Below are 18,506 nucleotides of genomic sequence, written 5' to 3'. Positions count from 1 at the left end.
AGTTTCTTCAGGCACAGGTAAGACTGTTGAGACCAACCATGTCACCCACTAGAATAGAAAAGGTGAACACCTGCCTCCGGCTCCTGAAATATCTGCAATATTGATAACAATGATAACCATATCCAGTTGCTTAGAACTTTTTGTTTTCTATATTGATACTTATTGCTGTGTCTATCTAACCAAAAATTCATCAATAATTAAAGGAACCTGCATGAACAGAGCTATTGATGAGCCTTCATGTGTATTGGGAGTGGAGGAGCTCAAAATCATGTGGCTGACTTTCCACACAGACAAATGGCCAAATTATTGGTGTGTTTTGGCCTCAAATTATGCGACAGAAGTACTCAAGACTAATCTTCCACCACCACCAAGAGGGCAGAGACCATCTTTCTTATCTCTCTGTACCTTCAGTACCAACCACACTAACTGGGACAGAGTAAGCACCTGATCATTGTTGAGTGAGTGAATGAATGAATGAATGAATGAATCTCCTCTGAATGTCTCAAATTAGGCATGTGTCTATACTAACAGCTTTACTAAAGATTGAACTCCTATGTAAACAGCCAAACCAGATCATAGAGGATAGAGAAAACACCGCTAAAGGTTTTGGGGCTATTTAATTCATCTACAGAAATGCAATAAACTGTATTCTTGCCATATTATTTCTTTTTCTCTTTTTTAAAAATAGTTTTATTGCTTTTTAGAGAGAGTGGAAGATAGAAGGAGAGAGAAACATTGACATGAAACCCGAGCATGTGCCCTGACCAGGAATCGAACTGGCAACCCTTCGGTGCACAGGACAACAGCCAAAAAGCTGAGCCACATCAGCCAGGGTGCCATATTATTTCTTAGTTGGACTCTGCAGTTTCTGTCTCTCTTCTGCGCATCCCACCTCTTTAAAGGGATATGTCTATATAGATGCATCCCTGTGAGCCTCTTAACTTTAGAGCTATCACCATCCTAACTTTCTGGTGGTTAGCCACATTTGCAATGCAAAAGTCTATTGGATTTATGACCAAAGAAAATTAATATCCTCATAATGGCAATTGTAGTGGACTTGTGGGGAAAAATAGAACCATAATGTTTGTGTTTATGTGTTTTTAATATTTATAGGTTTGATGTTATAGCCCTAATCCTAATGAGAATAGGTGTGCCTGAGACTAGCACATTATTAAGGAAGTTATAGGCATGAAGAATTTCTGCTAACTACCCAAGCTCATAAATGCCTCCAAATGGCTTTTTTTTTTTTCATTTTTATGGGGCCAATCCTGAGATCATTTTTATGGGGCCAATCCTGAGATCCCCACACACATAAAAGGGATGAGAGGAATCCACTAGCTTCAGAGGGACTCCTAGCTCCAGCTCACCCCACACTCTGCAATTGCTGCTTTGCTCTCATCCAAGAAGCCATCATGTCCTGCCACTCCTATCAAGTCAACTCTGGTCGCCGTGTGGGCAACTTCAGCTCTTGTTCAGCAATGGCTCCGCAGAACCTGAACAGGTTCCGAGCCAGCTCCTTCTCCTGCAGGAGTGGGTCCAGCTTCCGAGGCCTTGGCAGTTTTGGTAGTCGGAGCGTCATCACCTATGGATCATGCTCACCCCGGAGAGCAGCTGTAGGCTCTCGTCCCAGCCACTGTGGAGTTGGCTTTGGTGTTGGTGGTGGGTGTGGTGCTGGTCTAGGGTTTGGAGCCAGCTGTGGCCTTGGCTATGGCTTTGGTGGCTTTGGCTACAGAGTTGGAGGAATTGGAGTCCCAGCAGCCCCATCTATCACAGCGGTGACTGTTAACCAGAGCCTGTTGACCCCTCTCAACCTGGAGATTGACCCCAATGCTCAGAGGGTGAAGCGAGATGAGAAGGAGCAAATCAAGACCCTCAACAACAAATTTGCTTCCTTCATCGACAAGGTACAGTTCAACCCCTGGGTCTGGGATGATTAAAGCTAAAATGCATCGGATGTTCTTTTCCTTAAGAAGAAATAGCCCAAGCCTAGGGCATTGGCCTTGACCCTAAACTCCTTTAGGTGTCAACCAAAGGCATTGCAGTATGATTTCTGGACCACTCTGCTGTAGAGCAAGGATGGGCCTGAGGAGTGCTGCATGGTGGGCTAGACTGAAACAGAGGTTGCATCTTTTGGAGGAAAGAGGAATCTCCAGCCAAGTCTGAAGGCATCTGGACAAACTAAGACCTACTACCTAGTCATTTAGAATTATCTCCCAGATTGGTTGGAAACAGTAGACTTTGGCCTGGTGTTGCCTAATATAGATTTAACAGGTTTTATCTTTTGAGTTCCTCATGCTCTCTTTGAAGTTTTCACAGTTCCTGAGGCTGGGTGGCCACATTTGACCAGGCTTAGGAAATTGGATAATAGAGTTGAGTAATTTTTGTAAAAAACAAAAAAATTCATACCTCCACATAGGGTATCCAGATTCAGCCCAGTTGCCCAGATTGAGGGAAATAGTGGGGAATTACCACAGGTAGTCCTGATCTTCAGGCTGTTGAGAGGAACAATGATGTGGAACTGACATCCCACATACCATGTCTCCATGGAGTGGGAATGCTCTGATTGCATTTGAGATTGGAAACTCACTTCTGTGAGTTTTTTCATTTTCCTTATCTGAAATGAGGGATTGGAGCAAATGATTCTAGGTTTTCCTCCAGCTCTATAAGTCTCAGCTGATGGACTACCTGGGATGATGGGTATGACCTCTGACTTGAGAATTCCCACCTCCTAATGACATACCTTACCCCAATTGTACTTTACTCTGCTTCTCACTTCCTGCCAGGATGGCTGGCATCAGTTTTTAGGCTCAGACAAACCCAAGCTCAGGCAGAATCAATCTTTCTAACTTCCCAGTGAACTGGTTTACACCTTTTTCATATAACAGAAGGAAGAAATGGTCCTGGGGTTCTTCGGTTCAAAAGCCTCTGTTTGTAGCTGAGCCTGGCTGAGCACAAAGAAGGGGTCACAGGCCTACTCTTCCATATTCTACTGAATTAGAGGAGGAATGAATGTCAACAGAGGAGAAAACAATGTCACCAGAGTGTTGAGAGTCATTTCTGACCATCTGAAGAACTGATGGGCATGTAAGTGACTGTGTCAAGTACTTCAATTGCCCTTTCTGTGCCCTGTGGGTTTAGGTGCGGTTCTTGGAACAGCAGAATAAACTTCTAGAGACCAAGTGGAACTTCCTCCAAGAGCAGAAGTGTACCAGGAGCAACCTGGAGCCCCTTTTTGAGTGCTACATCACCAACCTACAGAGGCAGCTGGATGCAGCCAGCAGTGACCGGGCCCGTCTGGAGGCTGAGAGGAACAACATGCAGGATGTCCTTGAAGGTTTCAAGAAGAAGTGAGTGGCATCTGGACCGCACTGACCAAGGACGGGCATGGGCTGGTCCTAACGCAGCGGCCAAGCTCAGAGGAGAGCAGCTGAAAGGATCAGGGTTGAATGCCGGTTTCAATACCCAGTCTGTAGACAGATGTGGGGGCAGTGATATATAAGGGAGCAGGAGAAGGCCCTCCATAGGTCCTAAGGAAAAAGGATGCTTGGAATTGGGCATGTTTTTTTCCTAATCCTCACTGTGGAAATGGGTGAGTTCGTCCCAGAAAAAAAAGAGCCCTCTGGTTGTAAGAACAGTGCCCATGTTCAGCAACAAGTTGGGTCCTACTTCCTCTCTGGCCATGGGCAATGTCTCTAAATCTTTTCTCACAGAGAAGCAAAGAAATGGACCAGGTTTTCAGGCCCCACATCCTATTTGAGAAAGTTAAAGGGATTTGGAGAAAATGGGGGCTACTGGTTCATGTAAGATCTTAAAGAAAGGACAGAGGGGCTGAGTACATGTAGGGGACAACAAGAAATTGTACTCCTGGGTAGAGCAGAGCGGTCTTAAGAGGCTCACTGGGAAATTGGAAGTCATTGGCTCTAAGTTCAGAATGAGAACTCACTCTCCAAATTCTAATCACCCAGGTACGAAGAAGAGGTAGAACTCCGAGCCAACATTGAGAATGAGTTTGTGACTCTGAAGAAGGTAAGGGAAAGCAACAGGTCCAGGTAAACTTCTCCTCCAGACAGGCAAATGTCCTTGAGATCCCTCAGGAAACTCCCCAGGCATCTTTGTGGTGTCTCAGACCACTCACACAGAGGGAACCCTTAAGGTCACATAAGGTCCCTTCAAAGTTCTAATTTGGTCTCAGATTATTTAAGATCAGTTAAATTATTTATTTTTTAATCTATTGATATTTAAACAAAGTGGAAGGAAGAAAAGAGGGAGGGAGGGAATAGGGGAGGGAAAGAGAGTGAGAGTGAGAAAGAAAGAGAGGCATTGATGTGAGAGAGACACAATCGGCTGCCTCTTGCCCTCATCCCAACCAGGGCCAGACTGAGGTACACACCTTTGACCGAGAATTGAACCCATAACCCTTCAGTCTGTGGGCTGACACTCTAATAATCATTGAGCAACCAGCCAGGGCAGGTTAAATTATTTAGATGTCCTTTTATTATTCAGATGCGTTGGATTATCCAGATTATTCTTGCCTGTAAATAAGCATCAGGAGAGGTTCAGCAGCCCCAGGGGAGTATTGCTGTAACAGGAGAAGAGTCACAGTCACTGAGCTGCAGTTCCGCCCAGTGACTTTACCACCCATCCCATAGCCTGGCCTGGCCCTGTAGGACTGGTCTGATCTTCCCACTCATCCCCAGACTGCACCAAGGTGAGGGGGTTAAACAGTGAAAAGTAATGTGCATCTTATCCTTCTCTCTTTTATGCAGGATGTGGATTCAAATTTCTTAAATAAATCTAATCTAGAGGCTAATGTGGAAACCTTAGCTCAGGAAATTGACTTCCTGAAAACCCTCTACATGGAGGTAAGGGCTCATCCCCTCTCAGCCATATGAGATCAGTCCTTAGCCTGAACTCCCTTGCAACTTCCCCTGAACTGGCACATTTTCAAGCATTTGGTGTCATACATCTTTCCTCCCACTCAAATCTATATCCTCTATATGTCAATGCATCTACCAGTGGAGAAGGTTAGGATTCTCAGCAGCCTGACTCAGATCTATGAATAAACTTCTTGGATCTATGGTACAACCACTTCTTGACCAATCCAGATTAGGGTCTAGGAAAATCACTTTCAATCTATTGATCAGAAGACTCTTGAAAACTGATTTGCTAGGAGAGGTTAAAAAAAAAAAAATGTGTTTGACCTAATTAGCCAAGTGAACTAGCTCTCTTTTGCTTCATAAATGGTCTGTTTGGTCTGATACAGACCCAGTCAGAGCTGAATGTCTGGCTCTGAGTGAAAATGCTAAAGAAAATTCCTTCTGGAATCCTCATCTCACAGGCCAGTTCCATGTCCCCTGGTTCTGTTAAGGACTTGGGCTGTAAAATTCCTAGACCATCATGCTCTAAAATATTGTCAGCTCTCAATAATCCATGAGTGGCACAGCCACTTTGAGGATAATCCAAAGAAAAGTGTATCCCTAATATAGCTCTCACTCCTCTTCACCTAAAACCTAGACCCCCATGGTTTTAATATTCACCTAAGCAAAAGTTAGGGTGGAAAAGGGATGTCTCTGAGTACATTACAAGAGTTTAAAGTCAAACAGAAGTGGTTCTTGGCCATGCCTTTTCTTCACTTTTGATTTGGATGGCCTGCCCCATTGCTTTGCTCTGAACGAGCAATGCTCTCTGCTCCTGACACCACATCCTGGGGACCCTGTGGCAGCATCCTGGCCACTGATGGGACTCTGAGTCCCTCTCTCTTACTGATCCTCCAACACAGGAAATCCAGCTGCTGCAATCACACATCTCAGAGACCTCAGTCATCGTGAAGATGGACAACAGCCGGGACCTGGACTTGGATGGAATCATCAGTGAAATCAAGGCCCAATATGAAGAGGTTGCTAGGCGCAGTCGGGCTGATGCTGAGGCCTGGTACCAGACCAAGGTGGGCAAAGGCAAACTGGGAAGGGGTGTAGGTAGCCTTAGAGTGAGACTCATGTACAACGAAGTGGGCCCCATGGAGGTGTGAGGCCCCCAATTCAATTGAAGCTGTGGTCTTGATCCAACCTTTGAGCCCTCAGAACATCTCCCTCTCCCCCCTCCACCCCACAGTATGAGGAGATGCGGGTGACAGCTGGCCAACACTGTGACAACCTGCGCAACACACGGGATGAGATCAACGAGCTGACCCGCAGGATCCAGAGGCTGAAGACAGAGATCGAGCACGCCAAGGCTCAGGTGAGCAAAGGAAAATAGAGAAAGCCCCAAGAGGAAGGAGAAGCAGGGCTCTGAATTTGGGGAGCCCCAAGTCTGATGACATAGGGGAGACCATCAGGACCCAGAAATGGAGGAATAGAGGGATTAGTCCAAAAAGACTTCCTGGGAAAGGAAAATGTGGAAGGAAAGGAGGTTCTCCCATCTAGGAGAAAAGACCTGGGGTCATCGTGAAGGAGCAGGTGGAGGGGAAAGAATAGTTTTACACTCTGGAGCCCATGGCTCTTGGAGCAGCAGATATCAGGAGGTGCAAAGTCAGTGGATTATAAACTGAAGAAAAGCAATGCTTCACCTCTGGTGACATCAAACTGCAGGTTCACAGTCCCTAAGCCACATGGGCTCCATCCCTGACTTTGCACCAGGCTGTGTCCCCACTAACAAGGGGGCAGTGTTCCAGCCCCACCTGGGGATCCCCTAGTCTCTGCCAAAAACCCACCATCAAACTGCCCTCCCTGCAGCGGGCCAAGCTGGAGGCCGCAGTGGCTGAGGCGGAGCAGCGGGGTGAGGCAGCCCTCAAGGATGCCAAATGCAAGCTGGCAGATCTGGAGGGCGCCCTGCAGCAGGCCAAGCAGGACATGGCCAGGCAGCTGCGAGAGTACCAGGAGCTGATGAACGCCAAGCTGGGCCTGGACATTGAGATCGCCACCTACAGGCGCCTGCTGGAGGGCGAGGAGATCCGGTGAGTGCTCTCAGTGCACCAAGAGGGAATGAGGTCAAACTTGGACATCTGGACTAAGTAGCGGGGGAGAGGAGGGCAGCGACCAGGTGATGAACTGCTGAAATATCAACCTCTAGGAGTAAGACAGCCTTCTCAGCAAACATTAGTTGGGTTGACCCTGGCGAGGGATTAGAAGGTGACTCTAAGTCTATGCCTCCTAAATGCAAGGGCTGCATCAGTGGAGTGGCTAGCTTGATGTGGCTAGCTCATTTAAAAGATTTGGTTAGCTTATTAAATCATCTTGGGGTATGGTCTAGGAACATGTCATTTTTCGAAGCTCTCCAGATGCCTGTACAGCTGGGTATGAACTACTGGTCTACTGGTCTACTCAGCCAAGAAAGCCCTTCTGTGAGCAAGCGGGTTTTCAGAGAACAACGCTACTTGTTAACTGACTTGTTTCTTTCTCTCTCCAGGATCTGCGAAGGTGTTGGACCAGTAAACATATGTAAGAAACTCAAGTCTTTTCCTCTACACATTTTTCTCCTGGTGCCCTTCAAATTTTCTTTAAACTCGGGTTCACATTGGGGTCAGGAGCCAAGGCTAGGCTGGCCAGGACAGTCAGGGTAGAGGGACCATCTGGCCCCTGGACTAGAGCATCCCCTTAGCAGAGGTCTGACCTCTCCCCTGAGCCTGCCCTCCCCAGAATATGCAATCACCAAGGTTTGCAGAGCCTGGGTAGGAGAGGGTTCCAGAAGAACGGCAGCCCTTTCATTTTTAGTGGCCTTGTCCTATAGGGACAAAAGCCAGGGGAGGAACGAAAGGCATCTGCCAGGGAGTTTCCTACACCCCTGATGGCAGGGGATGGGACAAAGCTGAATGGAAGTCCCCATGCTGCTGCTGCAGACAAAGTATTGCCTACAGGGCACCATGATTGGCACTGCAGGGTGGAGGTACAAAGAAGGTGAGCCCCAGCCCCTGCCTCTAGATTTATAATCTTCTTGAGAAGATGAGTCTTATCCACTGTCAGCCTACCCCTCAAAGCAGTCCTGGGTGGAGGAATAGGCACTGGCAACCCCCTTTCACTCACTCAGATGAAATATGTGGTTTGCCAGAAGTCACATAGTCGGTGGCACAACCAGAATTCAAAGCCAGATCTCTGACTCCAAAAGCACCAATATGCACAGATATGGTGTTGAACTGAGTGCAACCTGGGTGGGTTAGAGTGGCAAGTGCTTGGATGATCGTGCCCACCGAGGCAGGTGGGCAACCAGGATGGTTTTCTGCAGGAGTCAGGCTTGAGCAGAGGTCAGAGCAGAACTGACAAGGGACTCTTATTAGAAAGGCCATGTGGGAACCAGTGAAGGGCAGGGAGTAAGTGGAAGACAGAAGCCAGGTGGTCTATAAAGGTTACTGCTCCCACTGTCTAGATAATGCAGTCACTATCCTCTCAGCAAAACCAGCGTAACTGGTCAGAAATAAATGAGAACCAACCTAAGGCTCTACGCAAGCATCTGGGTATTGGCTGAATCCTTCCATTTACTCTGAATGTTTGACTATCAGAGTCACAGCCTTTGAGTCACCAGACAAGAGAAGGAAAAGTGAATATTGACTGTGTAGACTATAGGGACCACCTCCACCCAGGGCGCTGGCCTCCCACCCCACAGAGGGAGCAGGAAGGACATGCAGCCTCACTGATGATCTCTCCCTCCTACAGCTGTGAGCAGCTCCCGCGGTGGCCTGGTGTGTGGGCCTGAGCCCCTGGTCTCCAGCTCAACCCTCTCCCGCAGCAGAGTCACCTTCTCTGGCAGCAGCACCCGTTCTGGTGGCGTCTGTGGCTCCAGCCTGGGTGGGGCCCAGGTCGTCATGGGCAGCGGGGACCTGCTCAGCACAGGCTCCCGGGGAGGCTCGATGCTGATGAGAGAGTCTTGCAACCCCTGTGCCCCAAGCATCCCCTGCCCACTGCCCACTGAGGGCGGCTTCAGCAGCTGCAGTGGGGGCCGCAGCAACCGAGGTTCCAGTGTCCGCTTCGTGTCTACCACCACCTCCCGCCGGACCAAATACTGAGAGCCTATGACCAGCCAGCCACTGCCCTAGGAAGAATCATCTCAGTGTCCCCTGCTTCTGTCCCCAAGGTGCCTGGGTTCTGGGCTGGAAGGGCTTCCCCTCCTACCAGGAAAGGGACACAGCTCTGCCTGGCTATGTCCTCTGGGGGATACTCTTCTCTGCCTAGATGCTCCAACAGCAACCCCATCCAGATGGGTTTTTCCATGGCTCCCAATGTCCTTCCCTTGGATCACTCCTCACCATCCAGCTGAACAGTTTCAAGAAATGCAGATTCGATACAATTACAAAAAATCTGTGCCTGGGGTGAATAGGCACAGTCCAAAGCCAAAATGAATGTCTTTGGGCACCATGGCCATCCCAGCTTTGGACTAGTTTGGAGAATGGCTGTCCATTCTGCAGCTGGGCCACCATCCCTTGCCTCCTTCCTCTTCCTTTCCCCGGCAGGAGAAGGGGTTTTCCTAGTTTCCTGACTCAGATGGATCCACAGTCCTTGATGGCCCAGGGGACCCCTCAGTATCCTGAGATGGTTTTTCTTCCAGGGACATAAGTCCTGGCTGCTTCTTTTCCTGGGTTGTTGCTTTACCTCTGCAGCAATTGAGCTCATGAGGTGGGTGAGCTCTGCTACACCCCACACAACTGCTGGTGTGAGGGAGGCCCAGCCCTGTCCGCTGCAGCAGAGTTTATTCTGCGAGCTCCGGGAGGCCTGGGGTGGGTTGGGGCACCTGTTTGTACTGCTCTTTGTATTCCTGGGTTTTCAATAAACTTGCCAAGCTAACATCACTAGGACTCTGGCCTCTCCTTCTGGATCATGCTGGGGATGGGGAGATTGCCTCCTAGACTCCATCCTGGGAATTGGGCAGAGGCTGGTATCCTGGGGACAGAGTGGGTACTGAGAAAAGGGGGCTCAGACCCTTCCCTGGAGGAGCTCGCAGTTCAGCAAGGGAGAGAAGACATATAGCAAAGGCTCTGAAAGCAAGTGCCAAGCATCCCACTTCTCTCCAGCCATTGCTCTACAACCCAGAGGTGCCCCTCTCCTGACAAGGTAAACCCTTCTATCTGTTCCTGGGTCCAACCCCACATACCATGACTCCTCTGGCATCACTGCAGGGGCCTCCTCATTTTTCTGTCCCAGTTCTTACCCTCATCCAACTCATTCACCATGATGCTGCTAGAGAGGTCTTTCTCATACAGAAAACTGACCGGGCTTACAGTTCTTGGTGGCTCCTCACTGCCCTCCAAATAGCTCAAACTTCCTAACATGGCATCTAACTCCTAAATGATCTGCTCATACACCCCTGCCATCCTGTCTTCCCTTGTCCCCAGCTTTCAACCTATCATCCTTTGTTTGTGCATGCAACATATGATAGGGGCTTACTAACTTGCCAGGCCTGATGCCAGGAAAATAGCAATGAACAAGACTTGGTCCTCATCCCCAGAGAGCTTACAGTCCCACTTGATAGATGGACAGGCAAGCAAGCACTTGTGGCTGGATATGCTAAATGCTGTGTTAAGAATAGAATCAATGCTACATGCCCAGCCCAGTCTGGGGCATCATTAACTGCTTCCTGGAATATGTGGTATCCCAGGATGATGAGCTAGCCACACTAAGAAGGAAGAAGTGTCCCAGTTAGGCCACAACATGTGTAAAAATCGTGACAGGAGAGAGATGCCCATTTTGGAAATCTGTCTGTATTACAGGTCGGAGCAGGAGTCAGCCTTGGTGCAGTCATGACAGAGCCCCATTAGGGCACATATCCCACAGCAGGGACTGGGAGCTGCTCTGTCTCACCTGGAGGGTCCTCCTTAGAGAGCAGGAAGCACATCTTCCATCTTTATATGCTCAGATTCTATCTAGCAACCCGAGAACTCACAGGTTGTTCTGCTCACAGCCTAAGGCCTGCCTGACCCTGGACTCACCAGCCACTTCCTGTTCTCCTGCTTCCAGGGGCTCCTGACTTCCCATCCCATCTCCCATGTGCAGTCACACGCACCCCTCAGGTGACAGCAACATCAAGGGTGTCCCCATCTGGCCTTGGCGCCTCTCCTCAGCCACAACCATATTCAATTTATTAATTTAGTTATCAATTTATTGCTTCGGCTCCAAATTCACCCTTCTCTGTGCAAATGGATTTGGCATTTTTAGAGCCATTGCTATGAAGTTAAGCCTTGTCCGTAGGCATTTCCATAAACATTGGAGAGGCCTTGAGAAGTAGGGGGCTTTGCCTCCACTGTGCTTTCTCGGCCGTTTCCCCAGTGCAGATTCTATACTATCATCCCCCCTGCACAGCAGCCAGCAGCCAGGAGCTTCCTGAGCATCCTTCTTGGGCAATTACATAGCAAAGTGCCTTTAGCAAGACACCTCCTTGTGGAAGCTCTCCCCAGAGCCCTAAAGGGTGTGGGGTTCTGGATAGAAGGTTCCCAGCAAGTCCCATTGGTGGGGCACCACAGTGACTTCTCTGGAACCCAGTGAGCAGTGGCTGTGCCCTCCCCACCGACGTCTGGATCTCAGCCAGGGCTTTCCCTCGGGGCCTCTATCACAGCCCTAGTTGCTAGTCCTTACATTAGTCATTTCTATACTCCTTTTCCCTCATGGCTCCCACCCCAGCATTGTTTATGTTGAACTTCCTCTGTTCAAGTTACAGTGTGCCACTATCTCTTGATTGGACCCTGAATAATGTGTGCCACTGGGGCGGCGTAGCTTCCAACCTCCCAGTCAAACAAGTCAGCACTGGGACTCCTCAGGCGCCGGCCACCAGGCCTCCTCTCTCTCTATCCCAGCCCATAAGTGGCCTCACCCAGTCTTGTGGCTTTAAATGCCATCCATATGCCATTAACTCCTGAGTTTATGTCTCCAGCCCAGACCTCCCGTTCACTACACGCTGGTATTTACAGATCGCTCTGACATCTACGGTTGCATATCGAATGGGCATCTCACACTAAACATGTCCCAAAACAAACTCATCTTCCTTCTTCCCCTCCGTGCTGCTCCTTTCATGTTAATGGTAAGTGCATTCAGTTGCTTAAGCAAAAATAAATTAAATCTTGGAATCATTTCTAACCTCTCTATTTCTCTAGCATCCCTATATTGAGTTCATCATAAGTTGTATCAGCTTAACCTTCAAATGATCTCCAGAATCCAACTGCTTCCCCCACCTCCATGACGACCACTGAGGCCTGAGCTTCTGTGACTTTTGTTTAGACAACCCCAGTAGCCTCCTAGTTGGCTCCCTGCTTCTCTCGCCTCCTTCAGTCTATTCTTAAAATAAAAAATAAAAAAATCAGCCCAGGTGATCCTGTAAAAACTAAGTTGACTTCCAGTTTCATCCATGATGGAGTAAGCCTTTTATAGCCTGTCTCTCCCACTAATGACAAAAAAAAAAAAAAAAAAAAAAAAAAAAAAAAAAAAAAAAAAAAAACTCTGAATGAAATTGTCTGAAAATAAACTTTCAGAGGACTGGAAAAAGTAAACAAAAGCAGGTAGATCATGGCTGGGCGACAAAGCTTGCAGAAGTGACCTGTGTATTTTTCCCTTCAGCTCACATGGCTCTGAGCTGAGGGTGGGCCCCAGTGTGAGGCTGTGAACCATCAGCATGACCAGCTAACCTCCAGTAGAAATCCCGTCTTTCTAACCAGAGAAAGCAGGAAAAGGGGCCCCTGGGGGCTGGAAAATAAGGAAGGGGGATGCTCATGTGTTTCTCTTTTCTCTTTGGCTTTGCCCAAAGAGCAGCTGCCAGTCATGGAGCTGTGCAGCAGCAATGACCTAGGCAGCAACCTCCAAGAGAAACCTGCTCTTTGTGGCTGAGGGAACCAGGAAAAAAGACCCGGTAAAGGGGGAAGCAGGGGGAGGAGGAAGAGATTCCTCTGTGTGTAAGTCCTCTCCATCCTGGGCTCTCCCTTTACCTGCACACACAAGAGACACAAAGCAGCAGGTCAAAGGTTTGGAGAACTGAGGTAAGATTTAAACCACTGCCCCAGTTTCAGGCACACCTCTAAGCACCATATACACAGGACAGACACAAAGCAGTAAACGAAGGCTTGGGAAAATAAACCACGTATGGAACCATTTCCCGTGTAGGAGAGACAGAACTTGCAGTCAGAACCTGACTAGGCTGATTCTATACTAAAACAAAACACAACTTAAAATCCTCCAGAGGGTTTGGCAGGACAAGAATCTATACATCAGAATATTTTAAATGTCCAGGATATGAGCTAAAATTATTTTGACATTCAAGGAACCAGGAAAATGTGGCCAATTCTGAAGGGGAAAGAAAATCAACAGATGCCAGGCCTAAGATGCCATAGATGTTGGAATTATCACACAAAGACCTTAAAGCCTAAGTATAACTCTGTTCCAGAAGATAACGGAAAACACGTTGGAAGTGAATGAAAGTTTCTTAGCAGAACAAAGAAACTAAAAATAGAACCAAATGGAAATTTTACAACTGAAAAATACTACATTAAAAATTTCTTAATCATTGATATGCTCCATGGCAAAAAAGGAGAGGACAAAAGAAAGAGTTAATAACTTGAAGACAAAATAATAGAAAAGATCCAATCTGAAGAATAAAGAGAAAAGGATATTAGAAAATAATATTTTAAGCTATATAAAGTAACATATTACATATAGGAGAACAACAAGTCAAATGACCACAAATTTCTCACTAGAAACCATGAAAGACAGACGAGAGTAGAATGACATTTTTAAGTGCTGTCAACCCAGAATTCTATGTCTGGCAAAAATATCCTTCAGAAGTGAATGCAAAATACATAAATAAATTAAATTAAATTAAATTAAAAAGACATTCTCAGATGAAGGAAAACTAAGAGAATCTGTCACCTGCAACCTGAAGACCTCCTCTAAAAAGAAGCAGAAGTTCTTCAGCACGAAGGAAAATAATGCTGGAGGAAAGCAATAAGCCTCTTGCTTTCTCTGTAAAATGAAAAGATATTTTCAGTGTCAAAGAGTTGCTGTGGAGACTACATGCAATGGCATAATTGAAGTTCTTGGCACTTTGCCTAGCACACAGGGGTGCACAATAAATGCTTACAATTGTTTTGATGATGGGGAGGGGGGTGGTTCTAGTTTTATTACTAATGGGGAATAGCTTTGTTCAGCAGCTCGGCCAGTACAATGCCAACCAAGCACAGGTGGTTGCTGCAGTGTCAGGTGACTGATTCCAGCAACGGTATCCAAAGCACCTGAACCTGGAGTCACCAGCAAGCAGGCAGCTGCCTGGCCTTTCCTACTCCTGCAGCTCAGTTGACTGAGCCTCTGTCTAGCCAACTCTGGGAGTTTGCTGCCCTCTGCTGGCTGCCAACTTCCAAGGTGCCAGTGCACAGGGCATTTCCAAAGCAAAGTATTTGGCGATTTGACATGGGGTGGGGGGAGCTTAGACTCTTTTAAAACATTTTTTTTCTTCCAAAATTGTATTTAGGACACAAACACTACAACAATGAATAGCAACTTTAAGAAAGAAACCCATGGCTTGTCTCAGCAGCCCAGCACAGCCCTGTTTTCACTTTTCTGTGTTTGTGTCAGTCTTGTTCCCACAGGTGCTCAGAAAACCACAGCCTCAAAGCAGGAAAAACCCACAGAGGGCTCTGAGTCCCACGGCTTCCAAACTGGGAGTGTTCCTTGGGGCCTAAGCACCAGAGCTTCCCACAAGGTAGCATTTTCTGCCAAACATCCAGTATCTGATGTATCCAAGATACCTATTCATTTATACATTCAATCAGTCAACAAATATTTACTGAGCTCTTACCGTAGTCCCAGCACTGAGCTAAGTGCTTGAAGCCCATCAATGACTAAAACACATGAAATCCTTCCTCCCAAGGAGTTTATTTTTGGGTCAGAGACAAGATTAACTATAATCAATAAATTGAATAAATAAAACAATTACAGAGTGTGTTAGAGTGTTAAGTGCTAAGGAACATAGAGAAAGATCTGAGCAAGATAAGCCTGATGGAGAATGCCTAGGAATGAAAGGGCAGGTTGCCATTTTTTAAAGAAGGGGTCAGGACCTCTGTGAGAGGCAGTCTTCGACTAAAGAACCAAAGGAACAAGGCATGTGGCTGAGGAAAGAGCACTCTGGACAAAAGGGACAGCCAGTGCAAAGGCCCTGAGTCAGGAGCATGCAGTGTTGTGTGAGGAGCAGCAGAAGATTAGTGTGACTGCCAAGAGCAAGAAGCTGAAATGCGAGAGGTAACAGCAGGGGCAGGCAGTGCAGGCATGGCCTTGCTGGCCACTGCTAGGATTTGTCTTTGATTCCTAGTGAAATGGGGAGTCATCAGGGTGTTTGAGCAGAGGAGTGACATAATCTAACTTAATGTTTTAAGGGGATCACTCTCCAGTGCTTAGAATGGAGTGGACTGGGCCAGGCCAAGCCAAGCAGAGACCAGTTTCAATCCTATCTGTTTTTATAACTATATATGCAGTCATGTGTCTCTTAACAGCAGGGATACATTCTCAGAAATGCATCGTTAGGCAATTCCATTGGTGTGTGAACCTCACAGAGTGCACTTGCACCAACCTACATGGTACAGCCTACTACACACATAGGCTATATGGTGTCGCCTATGGCTCCGGGGCTACAAGCCTGTACAGCATGGGACTGTGCTGAATACTGTAGGCAGTTGTACCACGATGGTATTTGTATATATACATATCTAAACATAGCAGTGAAAATATGGGATAAAGACAACAAATGGTCCACCCTAAAGGGCCCTCACCCTGGCAGGACAGCAGGCTGCTCTGGGCAAGGCAGTGAGTGAGTGAATGTGAGGGCCTGGGACATTACTGCATGTTACTTAGACTTTATAAACACTATGCACGTAGGCTGCACTAAGTTTATCAAAAAAATTTTCTTTCTTCAATAACAAATTAAACTTAGCTTATTGTAATGTTTTTACTTGAATGTATACACGTTCGATTTCTTTTAATGGCCAGGAACTACATCTGGGAAACCTGAGTCCCACTGAGGCCCTGTGTGTTTTCCCAGCACAAGGCCACGAGGGGTCTGCCTCAAACAACATCCCCACTCCGCATCAAGTAGCTGATAGCATCACCTATCTGTTTTAGGTAGCCGTTTTCATCCTAAGACTTAGGGAAATTACTCCAGAGCTAAAAATAAAAGAAGAAAAAATTTCCAAACCATTAATATGACCCTTTCTGAAATTAGAGGTTCTGGATTTACTCAGCACCTGCTGTGACCCAAAGCAGCCACAGGGAACTGCAAAGCCTCCGGGAAAGCAGCCCGCAGGAGGGTGGGCTTGCTTTGAGGGGGTCAGGGGGGAGATTAGAGAACCTCCAAATTCCTGGTGAAGAAGCCTGGGGAGGTGGGACAGCCCAGGGAGCAGCTGTGCTGGTGGATGAGGGGCCCAACTTCTGATGTGTTGGGGATGGGCCAGCGGTTCATCCAGCTCCTTCCTTCTGGTCCAACCTCACTCCTGTCATATGGGGTCTCTGAGTCATGCCCAAGTTTTATAAAAGCCAAAGAATGTGTCCCAGCACTAGAAGACCCTTCAAGAGCTGTGTCCCAGCACAGGGAGGTGATGCAGGTGCAACCACAGAGTAAGAATGAGAAGACCGGCAGAGATGATGGGCGATGCCTGACATGGATAAGCCGTGCAGGCAGCCACCAAGGCCCTGCTCAGGATGTGCCTTGTCCATAAGGAGCTAGTCAGGGTCTGTTCCAGAGAGCTAGACAGCAAAGACAGTGAGATGATCCATGAGCGTCCCGGCAGATAAAATACAGAATCACAAGGGTCAACCAGGCAGAACAGAAAGGTATCTGAGCTCCCTTATGTTTGGACAAGTCCAGAGCATTTCTAGAAAGGGGCAGGGGAGAGGGGAAACAGGTAAGCATAGTAGAGGCAGCAAAAGGAAAGGGAAGATAGTGAGCCCCTAGAATGGGGAAGAGAAGCATTCCCCCAACAAGCATAGGTAACACGCAAGAGCAGGATGACTCACCTGAGGTGGGTCCAATGGGGACGGTAAGGCATCTGGGGAAACCCCGGGAGATGGACCAGAGGAAGGAAGCAGCTTCAGAGGGAGTGGGGGAAGTTGCCTGGGGCTCCAGGGTGGGGTAAACAAGCTCTCTCATCCAATTAACTCTTGGAGGCTTCCTAGAAGAGGTAACTGCTTGGGAGTGTTTTAAATTACAGGAAGGACATGGGTTCTTGAGTGGGCATTCTTGACACTGGGTGTGACTTTCAAAAGGTTTGGGGACAGGAGAGTACAAGACCAAAAGAGTGATGAAGGACAACAAGCAGGACGAAAGGGCGTGGAAGGGGATGATTGGAGTCACCCAGGAAGGGCAGGAAATGAGAAGGAGGCCAGGGAAGGGAGGTCCAGCTCTCCTCTCAGCATAGAACTGGGATCTGGTCCTCCTGAGCAGAGATAGTGGGTGATGGCAGAGAGAGGCATGGAGCTGTGGGTTTATATACTTCCCTTGGGTAGAACCATGAGGTAAAGGCCTATCTGCTATGGGTCCAGGGCAGCTGGGTCAGACTAGTCTGACCTGTGAGTTTCTCACTTGCCCTGAATGACCTGGTAACAGCCCAGCCCCTCCAATCCAAAGTGCCATCCAGACAGCCATCCTGGGAAGCCCTACCCCGGCCTGGCCTCAGCTGCCACCTGCAGTGACACGAACTTTACCTAGTGCCCATGAGTGCATACCTGTGCCAGACTGGGCCTACCCTCACCCCAGACCTACCCAGGTGCCCATTGTTCTGAATAGTTCTGCTGGTCCTAGATGGGCAAACCTATTTCTGAAAGCAGTGGGGCTTCCCTGGTCTCCTGGATCCCCTAGCTCCCCTTTCCCATCCTCAGTATCCATGTCCAATTCAGGGTGGAGGTTTAGGAGGGATGTCTTTGGGGGGGGGGGGGGGGGCGCGAAAGGGGGCATAGGGGAGCAGCTGATACGTGAGCCACCCTAAAGGAAAAAACCTTCACTCCCTCCCACCCCCAGGAAGCAGCAGAAATGGATCTGCTTCCGTCCTCTTCAATAAACTGAAGGAAGCAGAGGCTCACACGTGAGAGAAGATGGGGAGGTTTTATGGGCTCTTGAGGCTGCTGAGCAGAGGACTCACCCTTCCTCTCCCTCCCACACTCATCCACCACCCTCCTCCCCACTTTCAAAGAGCCGAATTCCTCTTGGCCCACACAACTGTCAGTCCATGAGCTCACTGTCCAAGGCACCAAAATACACCCTTGGACCCCGGACAGCTCAGCCCCTGCTGAGGGGTGGAGGTGGGAAACCATCCCCTGTGCTCCTCAATATAGCTTCCTGTCTCCGCCCCCAGACTCCACCTCAAATGTTTATACTAATGAAATCAGGTTAAAGAAAACATGAAAGAAGCCTTAGAACCGTAAAGAAGTCATAAACACACAGAGGAGTTGAAGACTGTGGGTGGGGCAAGGAACAGGCCCAGTCTCTGCTGAGAGAGGGGTGCAGGAGGTTGGGGGTGGGGGGCTTCTGATAAGAAGCAAGAGTCCCTTTCATTTATGCAG

General features: G+C 48.1%; 1 protein-coding gene across 2 annotated transcripts; it reads left to right on the top strand.

Annotated features, from left to right (window-relative positions):
• Positions 1-1,330: 1,330 nt before the first annotated feature.
• KRT84 (keratin 84) lies at positions 1,331-18,472 on the top strand. 2 transcript variants are annotated; one of them, XR_006742841.1, is made up of 10 exons: positions 1,331-1,904; positions 3,139-3,347; positions 3,966-4,026; positions 4,767-4,862; positions 5,780-5,944; positions 6,112-6,237; positions 6,732-6,952; positions 7,405-7,436; positions 8,646-9,078; positions 18,454-18,472. XR_006742841.1 is itself a non-coding variant. In XM_036454855.2 (9 exons), the coding sequence occupies exons 1-9, from the start codon at positions 1,413-1,415 to the stop codon at positions 8,993-8,995; spliced, it is 1,752 nt and encodes a 583-aa protein (XP_036310748.1). In that variant the 5' UTR covers positions 1,331-1,412; the 3' UTR covers positions 8,996-9,775. The 2 variants fall into 2 exon arrangements, 1 of the variants encoding a protein (XP_036310748.1); XM_036454855.2 differs by lacking the exon at positions 18,454-18,472 and having other exon boundaries at positions 8,646-9,775.
• Positions 18,473-18,506: the final 34 nt, after the last annotated feature.

This window comes from Pipistrellus kuhlii, unplaced genomic scaffold, assembly GCF_014108245.1.
Source record: "Pipistrellus kuhlii isolate mPipKuh1 unplaced genomic scaffold, mPipKuh1.p scaffold_m20_p_3, whole genome shotgun sequence".
In the NCBI taxonomy this organism is placed as follows: domain Eukaryota; kingdom Metazoa; phylum Chordata; class Mammalia; order Chiroptera; family Vespertilionidae; genus Pipistrellus; species Pipistrellus kuhlii.
The sequence above is the reverse complement of the archived record's forward strand: the minus strand, read 5'-3'. Positions and strand labels throughout refer to the sequence as shown.